General features: G+C 47.7%; 1 protein-coding gene across 4 annotated transcripts in view; it reads left to right on the top strand.

The window, feature by feature from the left end:
• HECTD4 (HECT domain E3 ubiquitin protein ligase 4) overlaps nt 1–21,684 on the top strand; it is a 2,216,728-nt gene that overhangs the window by 668,838 nt on the left and 1,526,206 nt on the right. For all 4 annotated transcript variants that reach the window (XM_078667422.1, XM_078667425.1, XM_078667423.1 and 1 more), the window contains exons 26-29: nt 271–463; nt 837–941; nt 10,824–10,912; nt 11,707–11,882. In XM_078667422.1, coding sequence (XP_078523548.1) covers nt 271–463; nt 837–941; nt 10,824–10,912; nt 11,707–11,882 — 563 coding nt within the window. The remainder of the gene's footprint in view (nt 1–270; nt 464–836; nt 942–10,823; nt 10,913–11,706; nt 11,883–21,684) is intronic.

Consider the following 21,684-nt stretch of genomic DNA (forward strand, 5'->3'; position numbering starts at 1 on the left):
GTAACCTCCGGCATGTTCACTAGATTTAGTTTTTCTGATGTTACTAATCTTCTCAGGTTTAGATTCTATTGTAACTCAAATTTGGAAGTTCTTGTTCCATAAATGGTCTTATAATCATATTTCTTGGACCAGAGAATTTGCCCACATATATGTTTACTTTTAAAAGCTTTACTGTTTGCTGATTATGAATTTTGTTTTACTAAATTGCAACACAGTGCCAGTGAACCCCGCAGTTTAAACTGAACAGTATTCTTTCTTCCTTTGCCACAGGGAGGTCATTCAGCCTGATGTGATGGAAGAAATGGTAGTATCAAGTGTCATTAAACATTTGAACCTGGTTGATGGACTGCAGTCCCTGATAAACTTTCAGTATCGAGAAGAGCATTTGGAGGAATATGATTTGCTCTGTAAAATAATGGGAGAGACCTTCAAAAAACTAAATGCTATGGAGAGACAATTGCAGGTAGGATGTTTAGGAATAAGAAATAGTGCCTAACAGTCCATTTACTGACCCAGCAAGACTACCGTTGACTACTTGCCTAGCGGCAAGGGGTGCTGACTTTGAAACTGGGGAACCAAGTTTGAGTTCTAGCATTATTTCAACATCCTCTGATTCTGGGCAAATCACTTGATCTCCCCTTGCCTTAAAACAATGAATCTGACCTTCTGTAATTTAATCTGGTTTTCATGTAAAGGACTGAAATACCATCTGGCCAAGTTTGCACAATATAAAAACAGCAAAATATTCTGTGTCTTTTGAGCAGTCACGTGTTTTTTCTTTTAGGGTGTTCTTAATTATAAGAACAGGCCTAAGCCCCTGTTTTTGTATTTGTTAGAGTGTTGCAGAACTGGAACAGAAATGGCAAAATGAGGTGGAGGATGCATTAAAGGGAAAGCTAGAAAACGATGCACCATTTTTTTATGATTATCATTTCAATGAGGTGAGTACTCAACAATTTGTTTGTCTTTTTTAATCGTAGCACTGATAAATATAATTTTTGATGAATATTAACAGATTTTTCAATAATTGACAAACATAAGCTGGGTTAACAAAATGTAATTAAAAATATTGCAGATTTCAAGATGAACTACTCTGTGTTAAGCAAAATAAAATGCAGTGCTGTGGAATACTAAATTTGTAATAACCTATTTTTTACTTTTAAGAAATATCTGATATTATGTAAAAAAATAAATTGTTAGACTCCTGTTCAGAGGGCCTCGGGCAAGCAGCAGCTATAGGGCCCAACCACGTTGGTTGAGGCCTTTTACTCCTGATGTCTCAGGGCCCGACCTCCTATGGATTCTGAGCAACTGGGCCTAGTACCCCTCCAGCATTTGACTCTCAGGAATAATTGGTCCGAGCAGTCCATCACTTCCTCTGGGGGAGGTGAATATAGGGTGGTGGACATTAATGGGTGCAAGGATTTTAGAGCGCGCAGCTACTCCGTGTCCCGGTGCTATGTGTATTGTAAGATCAGAAAGAGTGCACAGAGACTAAAGTGTGAAAACCCAGTTCTTAAGTTTCTTTCTAAAAGGCCTCTCGCCTTCAATTTGATGCAGTTCAACTGGAAGCTTACTTCAGGCTTGTGGTCCAAGAAGAGAGAAGGGTCTGTCTCCTACATTCGTGAGTCGGACCCTAGGAAAGTTGGACAGATGAACACGTGAAGAGCGCAAGATTCTGGTGGGTTTATAATGAGGCATCCTGGATGAACCGGACCAAAGTGGTTTATCGCTCTTTGCATAAGAAGAAGGGTTTTGAACAGAATCTGCTTGATAACAGGGAGCCAGTGCAGGTTCCTCAAATGCAGGAGACATGAGCTCAACTAGGTAGATTGAGCACCAGAAGAGCTGCCACACTTTGGACCGTTTCGACTTTCCTCCCCAAATAGTGTGGTAGACCAGAATAAAGGATATTGACGTAATCGAGCCTGGACATAATCAAGGCCAGGATCACAGTTATCCTCACGGTATAGAGGAGAAATGCAGAACTTTTTTTACATTGCGGATAAAATCAGAACACGTGCCAACTACCGTATTAATTTGGTTACGTAGTATCAGCTGTTTATCAAACTTAACTCTGAGGTTTTTACGGCGTCAGCTTGTAGGTTGGGTGGAGAGGCCCCGTCTGGGCAGTTTGCTTGCAGGTTAAAATGTACTCTATAACGAAGCTGAGGATCTCTGTTTTATCATTATTACATTTGAGTTGGTTGATATCCATCTACTAAAAAATTGGTGATAAACCGGGTAGGCATTCTGGGCAATTGGTTCACTCTTCTTCAAGGAAAACACAAGCTGTGTGTCATCAGCATACAAAATAATCTTGGCCCCAAAAGACTCTACCCATGCCGCTAGAGGGGTCATATAGATGATAAACATAGTAGGGCTAAGGACCGTGCCCAGGGGCAATACTACCGAGACACAGGTGTTACCGGATGAAAAAGGCGGCATTCAAACTTTCTGGCATCTATCTTCGAGGAAAGATTTCACCTACTTCAGTACTGTGCCCAATGTCTATGTCATCAAGGCAGGCTAGTAGCCTATTGTGGTGACCTGTATCTAATGCATCTGACAGGTCTAGCAGTATCAAGACTGCCTTTCCTTCTGCATCTAGTGTGCTCTTAATCAGTTCAGAGACTTCTAGAAGCACAGTCTGTACTGAATGTTGGCCTCGCAAGGTACTCAAGCAACTAGTCACCTCTCCAACCCACTCTGCAGGACACACGCTCGGCCCTATCTTCTCCGCCAGCTACATCATCTCCTTCAGCCAAAACTCTGAGCTGCACTCGATCGACCACCTTTGCGTCCACTTCTCCTTCAGCAAACCCACCGTATTCCACCACGTCCATCGCGACCCTTGCAGAAGCAGGAACAAGGTCACCGAAGACCAGCTCACCAGCTCCCTCGGGTAAACCCCACCACCGACATCCACAGACGCCAACACCTCAGCACGCAACCTCCACCTATGGATCTCCAAATGCGCCAACCCACTGGCTCCACTTAAGAAAGCCTCAGGCAAGCAGAGCTCCAAGAGAGCCAGCTGATTCTCCCCTGCCCTTCAAGAGTGCAGACACACCTGTAAATGGCTTGAGAAAAGCTGGAGGAGCAACAAGATCTCTAAAGCTCACGCTGTCATCGCACACTACCATCTCATCAGAACAACAAAGAAAATGGCCATATAGGAATGCATCAACGCCAACTCACACAAAAGCAAAGAACACTTCACCATAGTCAAAGAATTTGCAAAACCCAGCGCAGAGACATCAGACATTGCTCTCTTACAAGACCTCTGCTACAACCTCAGCACCTTCTTCCACCACAAAATCAAGGAGATCTACCACCATTTTGCTACCCAAGATACACGCACCCGTCCGCGCAACCATCGAACCCAACGAATCCGACCCCAGCAGACCCTGCTCAGCTGGATCACTCTCACCTCTGACAACCCCCTCAAGATCATGAAGAGCATTCACTCCGGAGCTACCACCCCTCACCACTTCTTCAACAGAGCTAGCACCAACATCGGTCCTGAACTCTGCCGCACTTTCAACTGCTCCATCGATTCCGCCACCTTTACCGAAGAGTGGAAACTCGCACAGATCAACCCCCTACCGAAGAAAGCCTCTGCTGACCCGATGGACCTCAAGAACTACAAACCCATCTCTCTGCTCCCCTTCCCAGTGAAGGTTATCAAGAAGGCCATCAGCACCCAGCCATCCTTGACCTTTCCCAATCGGCTTCAGAAGCAACTACAGCCCTGAAACCACTCTCCTTGCTGCTACAGATGACATCCACACCCTCCTCGACCAAGGTGAGACTGCAGCCCTCATCCTCCTGGATCTCTCGGCTGCCTTTGACACTGTATCCCACTGCACCCTTTGTGTGGAGCGCCTCATGAGCTCCTTCCTGAGCACAACCCTCTTCAGCATTTACATAGCCCATTCTCAGAAACCACAGAGTTGACATAGTCTCCTACGCCGACAACTCCCAGCTGATTCTTACCCTCACTGTTGACCCCCAACTTCCACAAGGGGATAAAGGCAGTTGAAACCTTGATGAAGGACAGCTGCCTCGAGCTCAACTCAGATAAGACCGCAGTCCTCATCATGGGCTTAACCCCCTCCACCTGGGACAATTCCTGGTGGCCCACAGCGCTCGGAACACACCCATGGACCAGACATGAAACCTCAGCATCATCCTGGACTCTTCACTCTCCATGAACTGCCCAATCAACGCAGTATTGTCCTTCTGCTTCCACATGCTCCCCTTGCTTTGAAAGATCTTCAATTGGATCCCCACCGATGCGCTCGTCAGCAGCAGACTCTACTACGGCAACGCACACGATGCCGACATCACCCAAAAACTCCTGAAGAAACTGCAGAACATTTAGAACACCTCCTCCCGACTGATCCTTAACATCCACAGCCACATCACAAGTCACCTGGGAGACTTCCATTGGCTCCATGTGGACAAAAGAATCACCTTTAATAAGCTCCTCACACGCCTACAGACCCCCCTTGACGCTGGACCTGCATACCTCAACCACTGCCTCTTCTTCTACACAGACACCTCTTCGCCATCTAACTGGCCCTGGCCACCATCCCTGGATTGACAAGACCTTGGCTGGAGGAAGATCCTTCTCCTACTTCTCTGTAAAGACCTGGAACACCCTGCCTCTACACTTCAAGCAATTACAGTATCTGCCTTAATTCAGGATGGACCTCAAGACCTGGCTCTTCAACTGAACCGCACTCCCAGCCCCCCGCCTCCACTGCACCTTGAGAGCCTTTTGGGTGAGTAGTTGTGCTATACAAGTACCTGATTGATTGATTGATGATGGTACAGAGGGTCAGAGCTATTACAGGGAACAAGTGCAGAATGTCGAACATTTGATCTGTTTTCTCTTTTTGCATTTGCCACACGAGGAAAGCACCATTTTCATGTGATGGTGGGTGTGATTTGGGTTATATTTATTCCTAAACAATATGGTTGTTTTCCTAGTTTCTGCTGCCAAAGTTTCCCTGCCCAAGGTTGTGTTTGGTCATATTCCTATGAAGTATTTTGCTGTTTTTCTCACATTTAACATCTGGATCTGAAAAGGGTTTTAACAAGACTTTCAATTCATCTTTTTGTGATTGTTCACCTTAGATACCTTGTGTCCCCGATTGTTGTTTCTTTATCTGTTAATTTGGCAATTGGTTTCTTCAGTCTAGAAGATGGATAGTCTTTCTGTACCTTGAAGCATGGTACTTTTGGTGTCTACTTCGCAACTGTCGTAAAGCTTTTTATCGTCAATTAATAACTATCCAAATATCAACATTGTTTGACCTTTGTGACTTTTTTCTCTTACTGGGACGTTCTTTAAGAGACATGTGACACCTTTCATGTATATGTTAACTGCAGGATGGCACTGTTGCTACTGACTGTTTCTTTGGGTACCCATGAACGAAACAAGAGAGAGAGCTTCACTACATTCAATCTTTGACAGGGAGGCTCATACCAACCTAAAAAGCAGTGTCACTATGTCAGTTTACGTTGCTCTTGTGAAGTGATTGTTGCTCATTGGAACCCTGTTCTTCAGCCAATCGTAAAGCCCAATCCTCCTTAGTTTATCTTTTTTTTTTTTTACTCATAGGTAGAGTGGGGCAGACACTTTTCATGGTGCTTATTTATGAAATCTACTCCAGTAAAACAGGGAATGAGGTAGTTCCAGATTTTAACTTTCTGAAGTGATGCAAGGTATGCAATTTTCAAGAGCTACACAAGGTTTTCATTTTTTGAAAATGAAGTAAATACAGTCTTATTTCCTGTTTATACTTTTAAAGAACTGATCAAAATAGGTTCTTCAGTTTAACATGGGATTGTGGAAAGTGATGTTTCATAAAATTGGTTATGCCAGTTTTCAATGTTCTACAATAGTATAAAGGAGATGCCTCTCCCCATTTACATCAAGTACATTTTTGACTTAAATGTGGTCTAGAGTTTTATTGAGACCATTTTTATATGAGTAGTCTCACCTTAATTTTTCCTTGCTTGGAAATACGAACTTCCCTGTTCGAGACAGGCATGCTTTGTATAATACAGCAATTTGCTTACTAAATTGGATTGACTGGAATTTGGGCTATCATGTCTTTACTGATGTTGCCATGAGCGCATATACATTTATTTTTAGTCAACATTTGTAACAAATGGTATTGAAACCATTTGCCCACAGTATATGAGCCAGACTCAATCCAGAGAATTTTTATAGCAGTGCTCCCATGCTCTGGCAGATAGTCATGCAGCTCCATGTCCGCTTTGTGCTGCCCCAGACTTTGATAAAGCAAAACCACAAAAAAGTGCCACCCCTGTGCACTGGTGTCAGTTTCTTCACTCTTTCCACATCCTCAGATGCACAGCATAAAACAACTGTTGGTGACAGTTTGCTGAGTGTAACCTTGGGACCTTTTTAGATGTTAAAGAGGCCACTCCACAGAAAAGGGATGTGGGAGGGTAGTGAGGTGGGAGGGTAGTGAGGTATCTGCGATTAGATTGAGAATCCACCAGAAGGATTGTTTTTGAGTGTAACTTGTTCTTCTGGTGGATACCTCTAAGCAGATTCCTCACCTTTAGAGCAAAAACAAAAGCAATACCTCATAAGGCAGAGGGTCTAAAGAGTGGACTCAGAACAAAAAGTCCTGCAGTACAGAATGAACGAAGTGACCACCTCGTCAGACAGGTCTATCAGGCTATGGTACTTCATACACCTGTGTACTGAGGCCCATGTCACAGCATAGCATATATCAAGAACAGGCACCCCTTGTGCAAGTGTAGGCCTTACCCCTGGCAAACGTGTTTCTCAAGCCCTTTGGAGCTCCTGCATAGCCTGTTCTGCACTTTAGAAAGATGATGCAAAGGGAAAAATTCCAGCAAGTTGATAGATTGGTCAGCATGAAATTGCGTCATGACCTTATAGAGGGAAGTCACACTAGTCCTCAACACTTACCCTAGATGATAGTAGTTTAGGACAGCACCTGCAACTCACTCATTAGTTGTGCTGACGTAATGGCGATAAGAAAGACAGTTTTCAGCGTTAAGAGCCCCAAGGAGCAGCTATGGATAGCCTGATCTTGACATTCCTTCTGTGCATGAGACTAAGGTCCCACTGGGGATATCACATAGGATTTGGGAGAAAACATTTGTACCAAACCTTTAATGAAATACATCGCATCCGGTGACTCAAACGAGAACGGTTGGTCACAGAACTACCAAAATTGGCCAATAAGTAACTTCTGTCCACATCATTGCCTTGCTGGGCTAAGGAGAGAACAAACTAAATATATTTTAAACTTTCAGCTTGCAAGAGATTAGTGTTTCAGGCAGCATAGAGGGATTTCTTGGAAGGTCAACAGGCAGCAAGTATAGCATCCACCATCTCGGGTTGCAATTCAGACACATTATACTTCCACTGCTGAATCTGCTTGCATGTAGGTGTAAGTTGTGAAGGCTAGGTTACAGGATACTGCCCTGCTGCTGAGACAGGAGGTTGTCCAGAAGTGCAAGCCTGACCAGAGGGCAAAGGCTGTTTCTCAGGCGCTCTGGGTACCACACACTTCTGACCTAGTGAGAGGCAATCAAAGTGACTTAGACTCAGCCTTTAAACTTCAGAACCCGAAACAGGAGAGGTATCATCAGGAAGGAGTATAGGAGTCCCTCAATCCACTTGTGCCTCCCAAAGTGTGCCTTGTAGGAAACTCCAGCGTAAAAAACTGCTGACACCATACGTTCCCACCGGAGGCATATAGATCTAGCCAAGACTCCTCACCCACAAGTGTTTGAGGACACTCTGCACCACCTTGAAATGGAAAAGCCACTGGTGACCTGCTTGGCGATGCCTGCTTAGTTTGTCCGCTCTGGCATGGACCCTTGACAGATAATTGGTGACCAGGAAGCAGGTTGATATGAAGCAGGCTCTCCCCAAAGTCACCACTGCCCCAAACCAGAAGGGGCGCATCTGTCACAGCTGTGAGTTCGGGGTGGGTAAGAGAAAGCAGCATATGTGGGTCAGGGTGGTAGTAAAGAGCCATCACTGCAGTTCTTTAGCCATTTCTCTTGAGACCCAATTCTGAGAGGCAGCCATGATAATGACCCCACCGGGGTTTCAGATTCCATTACAGGGCTTGGATTTGCCATCAGGTTTTGTGATGAGGATAGTGCACAAGCCCAAGAAACCTAAGAGCCATCCTCACTGATAACCGGTACTGATTTGAAACATCTGGATCATACCCTACATGTCTCAGACTCGCTTTGGTGGAGGACAGGCATTGATCATTAATGTGTCCGAAATTGCCCCGCTCTCTCTTTGGGACTTGAGTGGGACTTCGGCTCATTGAAAATGAAACCCAATGATGTTAAGAATCTGGATGTTATCCAGAGGTGGTCAATGATGGACTGTGGTCTTTCACAATCCGTTTTAGAGGTACAAGAGTATATCTGGTTGCGAGAACCCCCATAAATGTTCGTGAACACCCAAGGAGCCGAGGTAAGGCCGAAGGGGAGCACAGCAAATTCAATGTGTTCCTGACCCACCTTGAAGAGCAGGTAACGTCTGTGGGACTGCAGGCCGGGTGCATGGCGGAGCACATCCCGCAAATCCGGGGGCATCATCCAGTCTCTGGTGGAAGGAAGGGCAGGGCTTAGCCCCTTTGAAGGATCTGTAAGAACCACCTGTCCAATGTAATGGGTCTCCTACTGGACAGACGGTGCCATATCCTATGTTTCAACATCCTGACTTGAATTGTGGAGGGCACACTAAAGCGGTCAGTTGCTGCAGCGGGTGGGGGGATTGGAGGGATGTTGACTTTGCTGTCCCATGGGGTGTCTGCTGGCGTCACTTCTGCAGCCCAAAACTACTAGTTTAATGCTGTAACCCTGGCTGGAAAGACTGGAGTAGCCTGACCCACTGGAATATCCTTTAAATCTCCTAAATTGATGATTGTCTCGCGGGTGTCAATAGCCCCAAAGAATCTGCAGTAGTTCTGCTTTCTTTAAATCTCTCAGGCACTAAGTCCACCTTATCCCCCAAAGAGTCTGGACCCATCCTAGTGCATATCCATTAAAAATGCTTGCTCATAGCTAGAAAATCTAGTCAACTTCATCCACATATGCCTTCTGAGCACAAAAGGTATGCCAAGAGCCCTGCCAAAGCAATCAGTAGTATACAGACCCTCATGGATCACAACTTAGCTGCATCCTCTCCTTCATGTACTGTCTGAGCCATAGAAGTTCTGATGTCCTCCATGACCGCTGGCAAGATCTTGCAGGCCATTTCCACAGAGAATGTGTGTATCTGCCCAGTATAAACATACTGCATTATGGATCTGAGGGCCAGGCTACTGGATGAAAACATGCTTACCAAGAGCATCATTCCAATTGGATTTCCCATATGGAAGAGGTGTGGGCAGGAAATTAGGATGGTTCTTACTAGTCGAGGCCTGTGCAATGATTTCTCTTCAGTGTAGGGTGTTTGGTTAGGAAGTCTGGATCAGCAGGCCCAGGTCTATGTCACCAGGATCTTTGGTGACTGACAGGCAGGCAAGAACAAGGCGTGGGTTTAACGGCATCAATGAGGGCATTATTATATGATGGCAAGAGACAGAGGATGTTGCCCTGGTAAATTTCTGTTGGAACATTTCTTTTTGTCACAATGAAGGGGAACTGCAGATCTAGGACCCTGCTCTCTCTGGACAACTGCTGCAAACGAGGCACTTTCTTCCATTGGTAGCCCATGTAGTGAGTTAAACTACATTTCAGTGGAGTGTCTAGCCCATTGGCATTTTGCATATTTAAGTATAGTGTGTCATCAGTATAGTAAAGGGATAGTAATACATCTCCTTCTCCGTATTTGTGTCCTGGGGGATGTTGTGTGTTTCTTGCATGGGGACAGAGTCCTAACCAAAAAGAAAATGGAGTCAGGCTGCATAATGACTGGTTGCGTTTTCGTCCTCTTGTAGTACCGTATAGGTAGGCAACAAACTGACGCCGGTCAGGCCTGTATTTACTATTGTATATTTCTGTGGGTTGGCAGGGTGGGAGCCGGCTTCACTACCGTGAGGGCCAGGGGCCAGTTTTGTTGCTGGGTGCCGGCCGTGTTCCACATTTTAAAGTAGGCTTTAAAATCATTTGGTTTTACATTATTTGGAAGCACTGAAAGTAGGAACGTGGCCCGCCTGTCCCCAGCATCAAAACTACCCCCCCCCCCAACCCCCCATCAGTTAAACCGGGCTCCATCCTGCCAACTACCGAAACACCTGGTACTTGGTAGATCAGTCCGGCTCTTTTCAGTGTTTGCCACAGGCGTATACACCTTCAGTCTTCAGTTGCACAGGTTAACTGCCAGATTCATCAAGCGAAATGCGCTCGCAAAAGGGCCAGATTCTGAGAATCTGGCCCTTTGCGAGTGCAAATTTTGCATTTGGGATTCATCATCCCAAATGCAAAAATCGCTAATAAAGAATTCGCAAATTTGCGAGGATTAGCATTTAAGGAATCTCTATTAGAGATGAGGATTCATGCAGTTTCACTTAGTTGTGGGTACCTAGCCCTCCCATATTGTAAATCTGTGTAGTGTAGCTAAATTGAGTGACTGCCCTGACGTCCGCTTGAGAGTAGCTTACTTAGACATCAAACATGAGATAATAATGCATCTTAGCATGTTAATCACATTTCCTTTCAGTTTGTGGCAAACTGTTTTAAATGTGTTTTAGGTTTGCCATGTATGGGATCTCTATTATTTTTTACACAAAGAGTTGTGTAAAACTATGTCCAATGTTTCTTATTTCCTGCAGGGCAAGTTTAAAGAATTAGAACTTTTATGTTCCATGAAGGAGGTTCCTAATGATGGCTGTGATCCAGAAAACATGGTTCTAGCTTTAAGGTTGGTATGACCTAATTAAAATATACCAGTATACTGTATCTGTGGCTTTGGAGCTCATTGTTATACTTCATATTAAAATCCACCATATCATCTTACTGTACTTTTGTCTTTGCGTCAGTGGATATGAAGACAAATAACAGAAGCATTTAGAACTGCTCATAAGCAGGAGCAACATCTTTCAACCACCTATTTTATCATTTCTGTAATTTCCTTCTTAACATTGCTCTACAGATCACAATTGTAGCATTTACTTTAAAAAAAAAGTAAATTAAGGAATCTAAAATTACACTTCCGTGCAACAGGCTCTAAAAGTACTCAGGAAAGTGTAATCGAAGCAGACACCCCAAGGGCTTCAATTTGAGAAACATCAAGCCATTACTTTGCAAAGGGCGCCAAAAATTAGGTGTCATGTGGGTTTTCTTGGGATGCAGCAAAAGTGGTCATCGGCGGTTAACTCCTCAATCACTGCAACATTCTTAAGACACACAAAGGAAAAAAGTTTGAACTTGAGTACTGGTCTATGATAAATTTTGAAGACATTTGTTTCAGCAAACTATGAGCCATTTTGATTTGTTCTATGTTTCTTGAAACAAGTTGTGTCAGTGTTCCTTGGAACATCATTTAAAGGGTTCTACTTATCTAGCTATGGCATCATTATTGCTTTCTAATAATAGTTTTTATTATGGGTCTATCACTGACGGTGTTTCTACATGAAGAGGATGTAGAAGGACTCTCTTAATGATGAGACCATGTTTCTGCTAATTATAACCTACTTATTTTTATTTTTTTTGCAGAGAGAAATTCTTTCAAGAAGTGCATTCTCTTACTCCAAAATCCACGCATCTTATGGCTAAAACAAAAACATTAGTTAAAAGTTTGATGAATAGAGCTGAGTTGCTATTGCATGTGACAATAGCAGCGCAGCCTAGTATCACAAGAAGTATATCTGGCACACCAACTGAGGCACCAGGTACTTAGTGCATGGTTTACTTTGTAAACGTATTTTTACATTGGAATGGTGACTAAGAATATATCTCCCTATTTAAATGTTTTAACTTGTGCATGTTTCCCTGCATTGACAGTCAGAATATGTTAGTAACTTGCTTTCATGTAGTGGTTCTTTTCAGAATATTTGCATTTATGGCCACTTTAAGTAACAGATGTTTTTATTTCCCAATTTAATGGTGCTGCATTAAGTTCCATCTTCTGGAATTCGACTTAACGACTCACTATTGCCATGCTTGGCAAGACATATTTTGATAGGTACTTCTAACTGCAGATTGCTCACCTTAGAATATCACCCTGGAGGCAGACTACATCTGGATATGTTTTGAATAACAATGCTCCTGTATCCTGCTAGGTGGCGTACAAGTATATAAGCGCTATTGCTGTGCACTGACATCAACTCCTATGTCTCCATGCTTTATGGAGCAGATCCAGATCTCCTCTCCCGAGTTTATCAGTTTTCAGTTGACTTGTTAAACGGTTTCAGTGTGCCAGAGAATGATGTCTCCTTCGAAAAAGACAGGTTTGAAGCCATGCAAGGACTACTGAAAGCAGATGTCAATCACGGACTGTCAGGAGGTGTGTCTTTTGTGTGTGAGATCCATACAAGACTCTAAATCATGTGATACTTGCTCCCTGTGGGCACCCAAAGGCAACCTGTGATTGGGAGTCAAAGTTGTATGAAGAAGTCATGGCCTTCGTGTGGTCCTGCTCCAAGTCGCGGCCCTGGACTCTGTCCTGCAGTTGTTCCTGCGAAGTTTCAACTTTGCGGTCAAAGTCCTCCGTTAAGTCCAAGCCCAAACGAAGGTATAAATAAGCAAAGTGAGACTCTACCCCAATCTAACTTCAAAGATAATGTGCACGTTCATCATAATGAAAGTCATGATGCAATTGTGTGCTCCACTGTCACCAATCAGTAACCTGGTGCTGACACCCATGTCAGACCACGAACCAATGTCTGCCTGGGCTCACCCAATGATGATGCTATTCTAACTCAACTATCAGCAGATACTCTGTTCTCTTTTTAGCTCTTACTCCAATCTTATACCAGAACAGGGAGCACCCCAGGATTCCAATGATGGAGTAGGAGGTGGCTTGCTACTAACATATTTTCATGATTATAACTTCCACTGTAGCCATGCGTTTATTTGCCTTATCCAGAGCAACAGTCGACGAAGATGCAACTGCTTGAGACTTCTATGCAGCAGAAATTATCACTGAAGCAGGAGGGGGATCTGAACTCGCAATGAGCGGGTCTCGATCTGGTACCTTGTATTTCTTCAAAAGTATAGAAAAGTGAGATTTTGCAGAAGCTGCCAACGGAAACAATTGAATGGCATGTTCCAAAACACCTGGAACTAGTGGCTATAAAAGTCTTGAAGATGATCTGTGGTAAAGAGTTTCAAAAATAACTGGTGGTAGGTGTTTGAATAGTTTGAGTTGTGTGTGACTGTTATGATGAGTAATGTCTTCGCTTCGCTGTCCTGTGTGAAAAAGATCTTTCACTATGACATCTATGGCATCTTGAATGTGAAGATCTTCTTGGAGATCTAGATTTAGTCCACCTTTTTTTTGGTTTCTCCTTAGGATAGGCTTAGGTGGTACCTGTGGATTCCGTGGTGGCTGCGGTTGTTGTGGTGAAACAGAAGTAGCTGAAAGCAGTAGTCAAAAGCCTGGAAAAGGAGTCCTCTGGGGCAAAATGTGTGTGACACATGACCATAGGCATCACATCCCTTGTGGGTGAGTACTCCCTAGAGTACTCTGAGTCTGACAAGCGTGGCACTGTCCACCCCTGATGAATCATCTTACATCTGGAATGAATTTGAAATGTTTGATAAGGACAAGACTCTGTCATCTGGGTTAAAAATCAAGTCAGGCTCCCCTACGGATCAGGTTTCCCCCCATACTGTTTACCATACTGGCCCCTGCCCTCGTAGAATGCCTAACCAGCCTCCTTAATAAATCTCTTCTAGAGGGAGTTTTTCCTATATTATGGAAGGCAGCCAGAATTAGGCCAATACTGAAGAAGCCCGGAACAGACCCTAACATTCTGCTAAATTATCGACCGATCTCTGTTGTCGTACTTCGGAAAGATACTGGAATCATTTGTTGTTTTTTTTTTTTTAAACAGTTTTTATTGCAGACATATGATAAACATACCACTGCTATACAGACATTATAACTCTGATTTCGCAGTGCACCGTTCCCTGGTCAGCTCCGTACACAGCCGTTAAGCCCACAACCCGGAGATCGGGCGGCGTCAAGCAAGGAAATGTCAGAAGCATAAGTGCACTAACAGTGGCAACCCGTTCAAGGAGTACTCATGTCCACTTTTAGTTTTTTCTCCCTTTCACCCCGCCTGCGTCTCTTGAACTGATCCCAACTCCCCCCCCCCCCTTCTCCCCCAAACTCCCTCCCCCCCACCTACGCAAGAGAGCTTGCTTAATCTGCATCTGTGAATGTTATCAGGAGCTAATGACAGTCTAGGTATGTGATGTGCCTGGGGTGTGTCGGGAAGTGTCTGTGTCAGGGTCAGGAGTATCCCCGTCGTCTTGTGACGCGCTATCTCGCAAAGCCTGCACTAGCGCCTCCCAAATAGCTGCTGCGTCCAGTGCTTTGTCATTTGGTTTTCAGCGTGCCAGTTGGTAGCGGAGTGTGCTTTCGCAAGCAGCCCATTTCAGGAGCTCATTAACCCACCGCTTGTGCGTGGGACCCGTTCTCGCTTTCAAAAGTCTCGTGATTTCCCGCTTGGCCAATAGTAGGCCCATATCAATAAATTTACTTGTAATCCTGTTTTTGGGAGTGTGCGGGAACCAATGCAGGACACAGGCGGCCATGTCGAAATGTAGGCCTCTCTCTGTTACCTCGTTCAAAGTGTCCCCGACCGCTCGCCAGTATTCCCCCAGGTCAGGGCAGGACCATAGCATATGGTCCAGTTCCGCTCCCTCTGTAGAACATCTGGGGCATGCCGCTTCAGCCGCCCCAAAATATTTCCTAAGTTTGCCAGGCGTTAAATAGGCTCTGTAGAGGATATAGAAGTGTATTTGTTGGAAGCGTGCGTTCCTCGTGCTCTTCCGCGCTCACCGCACTATCGGTGCCCAAGCCATCTCGGGTATCTCTTTGTTCAGGTCAGATTCCCACTTGGCTTTTAGCGCAGTCAAGGGCGGTAAATTCTCTCTGAGCATCCTCGAGTACAGGCATGTTACTGCTTTATAAGTCCCCGCCACCATCATAGTATACTGACAGGCCATGGTCGTCGTAGGTTCGGAAAGCCCCCCTTTCCAATGCGCCTGGATGGCTCTAGTTACCGCTGCATGCAGTAAAAAGCCCCCTCTCGGGAGGTCGAACCGCTCCTGTAGAGTATGATATGGTATGAGCACTCCATCCTCGTATAAGTCGCCCAGCACCTGCAGTCCCGCATCCTCCCAAGCATGTAACTGCGACCAGTCCCCTCCATGGGGGAGCGCCGTCACCATTCCCAGACGTATCTCAGGTGCATATGGGTGCCTCACACCCGCCCGACGTTGGGAGCGATTCCAGCAGAGCCTAAACGTTTGCTCCTCGAGGCTTAAATCTCTGAGGGTGAGTCTCTGCTGCAAGGCTATATAAGCGAGGATATGTCTCGGAGTACCCGCGTCCCTCTCGTGTTCTGGACCGCGGAATACCCTCGCCACCTCCTGTGTGAAGAGCTGCAGCTGAGCCGCCAGATAGTAGATCTCGAAGTCCGGGACCGCCAGGCCACCCTCGTCTTTTGGGCGAGTGAGTGTTGTTAGTGCAACCCTACGCCTGCCCGATCCCCAGAGGAACGAGATCAGCTGCGACTTCAGTCGGCGAAAGATGGAACTGGGTATCCACAGAGGTAGCGTGCGGAAGTAATAAAGAAGACGCGGCAGAGCAATCATTTTCAAAAACGAAATTCGGCCGGTTACCGAGAGCGGGAGTGTGGCCCAAAACGCCATGTTTCCCTTCAGCGCTCGCAGACAGCGGCGGACATTGCCGTCAAGCATGTCTGCCGCCGTGTGGTACACGTATACTCCTAGGTATTTCAGGCAGGTGGGCTCCCAGTTGAGTAAGGGACGGTGGGCGGGCCGTATCTCTCCCTGCCGCAGAGGGAACAAGCACGTCTTGGACCAGTTAACCTTCAAACGTGAAAGGTCCCCAAAGTGCAAGAGTAGCCCCTCCGCACCCGCCAGTGCTTCCTCTGCGTCCTCAAGGAACAACAGTAAATCGTCTGCGTACAAGGAGATGAACTGCCGTTCCCCTCCTCCCTCTATACCCCTATAGTGCCTTCCTGTTCGGAACTCGACCGTGAGAGGTTCAATCGCCAGGGCGAACAGCAGGGGGGACAGCGAGCACCCCTGCCGCTTTCCACCGGGTACTGGTGCGAGACGAGAGACCCCACCCGCACTCTAGCCACCGCCGACGTGTACAGCACTCTTGTCCATTGGATGGAGCCGTCCCCAAGGCCAAAGCGCTCCATGACCTTGTAGAAGTATTCCCACTCCAAGCTGTCAAACGCTTTCTCGATATCTATCGAGAGGACTAGGGGCATCCGTGCTCCTGGATGAGTGTCATCTACAGGCGTGTAAGTCTCCTAATATTCATAGTCGTGTTGCGCGATGGGATAAATCCGGACTGGTCTTTATGGACCAAACCGGGCATATGCGGTAATAGTCTAGTTGCCAGAATAGTACTTAAGATTTTGTAGTCTGTGGTCAGCATAGAGAGTGGCCTATAGGAGGCCGGGGGACAGCTCTCCCTCCCCGGCTTCAGCAAGCGAATCACCAGCGCCTCGCGCATGGATTGGGGCAAGCGGCCAGTGATCTTGGCCTCGTTATACACCGTTTGGAGGCGCGGCGCCAACAGGTCCAAATGCTTACTATAAAATTCTATGGGCAAACCATCCAGACCCGGCGGTTTGTTGCGGGCCATCCGTTTTACAGCCCCCCTGATCTCACCCAGGTTAATGTCTCTGCCCAGGTCCTCTGCCTGTTCTTGGTCCAACTGTGGCAAGTGTAACCCCTCAAGGAAAATGTCAGTGTCACACTCGCGCCCCTCCAGTGCGCTCTTATAAAGGGTCTCGTAATAGCATTGAAAGCTGTCTAATATCGCCGTCTGGGTATAGTTCATGCTTCCCCCTTCTCCCTCCAGAGCCAGGATCGGGGAACTGCGCCTGGCAGGATTAGCCAACCATGCTAGCAGCGTCCCAGCCTTATCCCCCTCAGCAACTGGAATCCTTTGTTAACGGACAATTGGTGAGCCATCCTGAGAATAAGGGGCTGTTAGATCCTTCCCAGTCGGGCTTTCGTGCTGCCCACAGCACTGGTCGAGGTCGCAGATAATATCAGGTTGGCCCTGGATAAACATCAATCAATAATCCTAGTCCTCCTTGATCTGTCTGCGGCCTTCGACACCATCTCCCGCCGCATTCTTATTCAACGGCTGTGGGAGATTGGTGTCAGAGGGAAGATCCTGGAATGGTTTTCCAGCTGTCTATCTGACTGCACAACTACCGTCCAAGTCGGCCGGAACACAGCAATCATGCGGCCTGTCAAGATGGGTGTTCCGCAGGGCTCCATCCTGAGCCCTACGCTCTTTAATGTCTATATGACACCTTTAGCCAAAGTGATTAGAGCGTTTGGTTTTGAGGTCCTATCCTACGCCGACGATACCCAAATTCTGGTCACCCTAGGCCCCGACCTCGATGAGACAAAGCTTCGCTTTAAAAACTGTATGATCGAAGTTAAGAACTGGATGGGTATCAACCATCTGCAGCTTAACGGCAATAAAACAGATATCATGCTGTTTGGCAAAGCTGCTGATCACTGGGCGCAGGACTGGTGGCCAGTACAGCTTGGCGATTGTCCGAACCCCAAGGAATCAGTGCGGAATTTGGGATTCCACATGGATAACAAACTATCCATGAAGACCCAAACCAACCATATTGTCGGAACCTGTTTTGAACTTATGCGCAGTTTGCGCAAAGTCTTTAAGTGGATTCCAGCAGAGGCGCGGACACCCTTAGTGCAGGGTCTAATTCTAAATAGGTTAGACTATGGGAATTCGCTCCTACTAGTGATAAATGAGCACCACTTGAAAAGATTACAGGTTCTTCAGAATACTGCAGCGCAGTAGGTCTTAGACCTTCCCCGAAGATCGCCGTCCGCCCCATGCCTCAGAAGCCTTCATTGGCTCCCTGTGAAGAAGCGAATTATGTTTAAAACATTGTCTCGTTCACAAGCAGATGTATTGTAACCGCCCTAAATATTGGTCCCACAAACTTACTTGGTATGTTCCCAGAAGACAATTGAGATCTAGCACTGAGTCACTGCTTACCCCGCTGAGAATACAAACCGCCAGAAATGGGGGCCGTGCTTTTTCCTTTCTTGCCCCTTCCCTCTGGAATAAGATACCCCTGAACCTGCGCATGGCCTCAGAACACATCTGCTTTCGCAAGAGATTGAAGACTTGGCTTTTTGTAAACTAGTTGTCCGCATCCTGTCAGAGCCGTCTGCAAGCGCCATGAGACTCTTTGGATGTGATATGTGCGAGTTACAAATGCCTTTGACTTGACTTGACTGGCGGTGAGGCCAATCTGCTGTATGTCTCTACGATGGAGAGAAGACAATGGCAGTCTGTGTCAAGTGTGAGAGTCTTTTTGGTGTCGATGTCATCGACTGCCGCCAAGTCAACAAAAGCAAAAAGGAATCCTAAAGAGGAAGAGAATGCATCTGGAATCTCTTCTGTCAATCCAGGTCTAGTGGTAAGTCTCCGGAACACACCCCTGTTCCTTCAGCTGGGTTGGACAGAAGTGACCTAAAGCCAGAGCGGTGGGTTAATCTGTAGCTCTGTGCATATATAGCTGGCTGTAGTTTACTTATTTCCCTTGCGATGTCCAAACCACACTAATGGACATGCTTTTTCATTGGTTAAACCACTTTGGAGACAATCAGACATGTCCTTAAAGCGATTCAAGGCTTGAAGAGCTTTGCCCGACCTTTGAGTCTACAATCCCCTACAAAAGATTACAGGCTGTTCGGTAAATTTTGGGGCTTCTCAAAGGGGTTCCTGCCTCAACACCAGCCTTCCCATCCCGTCAACCACCAACAGCAGCAAAATCCCTACGTGTGACAAATGGCAAGACAAGGTAAGAGGTCATCTGATCTAGCAGCCCTCCGCCTTCTCAACAGTATCATTCGGAAAGCCTCTTAAGCTCTGTCTTGAAGTAGTGTTGGTGGCTTGTTGTGTTACAAGTATCCTCCTTAAGGGGGCGTGGTTTCGGCACTGATGGGGACAGCGGCGTGAGCCGGGAGCTCCGTGCCCGAACCCACCATTTATCCGCATAATTATCCTGTTTGCGGCTCACGAGACTGGTGACCGTGTGGGACCACCAGGGGAACATCCCGGCTGCTTGCGACCTCGGCGGAGGGCTCTGCTGAGACACCGGAGTCGAGCAAAGTACCGGGGACGGCTTTGAAGAGCAACAAGATGGTGGACATAGTCAGACGACGGCGGTGACCCGGGGCCGGAGGGCCAGCTGTCAAGTCCCAGGGCCCAAGACACGAGAGGCGCTCGCCACTTGCGCCGACGAGGACCGGCACCCTGGATGCCGGTGCGGGGGGGCTACCCCAGCTGCGGACGGAGTCTACCGGAGAACTGGCGGCCTGAAGGTGATCTCGCGATGGCGGCCATCTGCGGGACCGGCTTGAACGACCGGACCTGAGCTCCTATTCCGGGGGGGGCTCTGCGGCTGCCTGAAGCTGGGCACTGCTGCTGCTGTGAGCGGTGTGGTGGTGGCGTGGCAGTTGTCCCAGAGCAGAGGATGGAGTTGGAACACTGCCCAGGGGATCGAGCGTGACCAGGATTTCGCCGCGGACCGCCCGCTTGATCAGTGCTTGCGCCCTGCAGCGACTGCACTGTGGGACATGCCGATTGCCGTCTGGAGCTCTTGTGACTCCGGTGAGTGCATGTACGGGGACCCGCATCAGGACTATTACCGGCGAGGGCTGGAGCGGGCGTGCGGTGCTGAGGGCGCGGCAGGGGCGACCTCACAGCAGTGTGCATAGACAGTGGGAGGCTGCTGGAGTGCCGTACCGTCTGCTACACGAATTGGTGTTGAGAGGAGGAACTGTGGTGTGACTACTGGGAGGGCGACCGGCGGCTGAACACTGGCCAACTGTTGCCCCGCGGTGCTCATGCGGGTGATGCCTTCTGGACAGTATATCTGCATGGCTGGTGGCGGACGGTGCGGTGGGGCCCGCACGATAGCATAAACACTGTGGGGGAGCTGATTTTTGCGATGGCGCTGTACATGCCCTGCCCCCGTGCCCTGCTGAGCTAAGTCCACATTTAGAGGACATGGAGAGTTTCCGGAGTGTGGCTTAACAGTGGACTCTGCTCTGAGCGCTCTGTGGACTCGTTGGGCCCGTTTGACTCGTGAAACCCCCTGTACATGTACCCCTGTTGCAAGAGACAACAGATCGGTGGCGAGAGTTAAAGGCGGCCACTGTTGAACAGAGAGAACACGGGGTGCCTGCTGGGTCCTGAGCGCATTGCCAAAAGGGTGGAAGCGGCCGAGGGGTACCGGAGGTTTTCTTGCCCATATATTTGTGCCGGGGCGAGATTACTGGATACCCTGGGGGCTAAAGATACAGCTGACCGGAAGTGGGTCGCTGGTGGGCACGGGACTGAGCGCCCTGGCAGAGTCCGAGAATCGCCACGGACTGTGTAAGCCCGGACGGTCGCCGGGTGCTCCTGGGAACGTGGACGGCTCTCTCTGGAGGGCGACCGGGCTCTACAGACCATAATGAAACCGAAGGCTGGAGCGTGACAGACTGGTGCTCGGGCTGATGAGCAGGCCGGCGGAGGTGGCGACGAAAGCTCAGGAGTGGAACGTAGGCTGAATGAACGGCTAGATAAAATTCTGGAGGCGATCACGGCATCCAAGGAATCCTTACATAATGACATATCGCAGGTTGCGACGGGGCTGGGACTTCTGAGAGCCGACCACTCGAAGTTGGTAGACAGGGTGAAAGAAATGGAACTGGTGACTCAAGACCTGAAACCGGCAGTGGTGACAGTGGAACGCAAATTGGAAGATGCCCTGCAGCGCCTAACGACACTGGAGAAGAGGACCGAGGATGCAGAAAGTCGCAATCGGCGGAACAACGTGAGAGTGGTCGGCCTGCCAGAGAAAGTGGAGGGGACGGACATGGTGGCATACTTGGAGAACTGGTTCCGGACGCAGGTTGCCCCAGAGGGCCTTTCCCCTTTTTTCACGCTAGAACGGGCGCACGGGGTCCCGGCCAAGCCATCCTTGCAGGGCCGACCACCCCGACCTGTGGTCGTTAAGAGTCCTTCATTTTAAAGATAGGGACTTATTGATTCAGAACGCACTCTCGTCGGGGCCCTTCCGGTTGGAGAATGGCACTGTCACGCTGTTCCCGGATTATACACAGGACGTACAGCGTCATAGGGCCTCTTTTCTAGCCATAAAGAAGGAACTCCGAGACGAAGGCATCCAGTACTCGCTGCTGTTCCCGGCTAAACTGCGAATTATCCTGGATGGATCGACCCACTTCTTCCTGACCCCTGACGAAGCCAGGACATGGCTGGAATTGTACAGGGCAGGCACTGATCGCAAGGACTGGGGCAGGGGGAACCGAGGTCAACTGAGGCCGCCAAGGGTGCGCAAGTCGCAACGTATACGGAAACTGAACAAGAATCACCAAGCCCTTCTACAGGCGCAGCTGGAGGCGGACAAGCAA

This window comes from Lissotriton helveticus, chromosome 11 (genome assembly GCF_964261635.1).
Source record: "Lissotriton helveticus chromosome 11, aLisHel1.1, whole genome shotgun sequence".
Taxonomy (NCBI): Eukaryota; Metazoa; Chordata; class Amphibia; order Caudata; family Salamandridae; genus Lissotriton; species Lissotriton helveticus.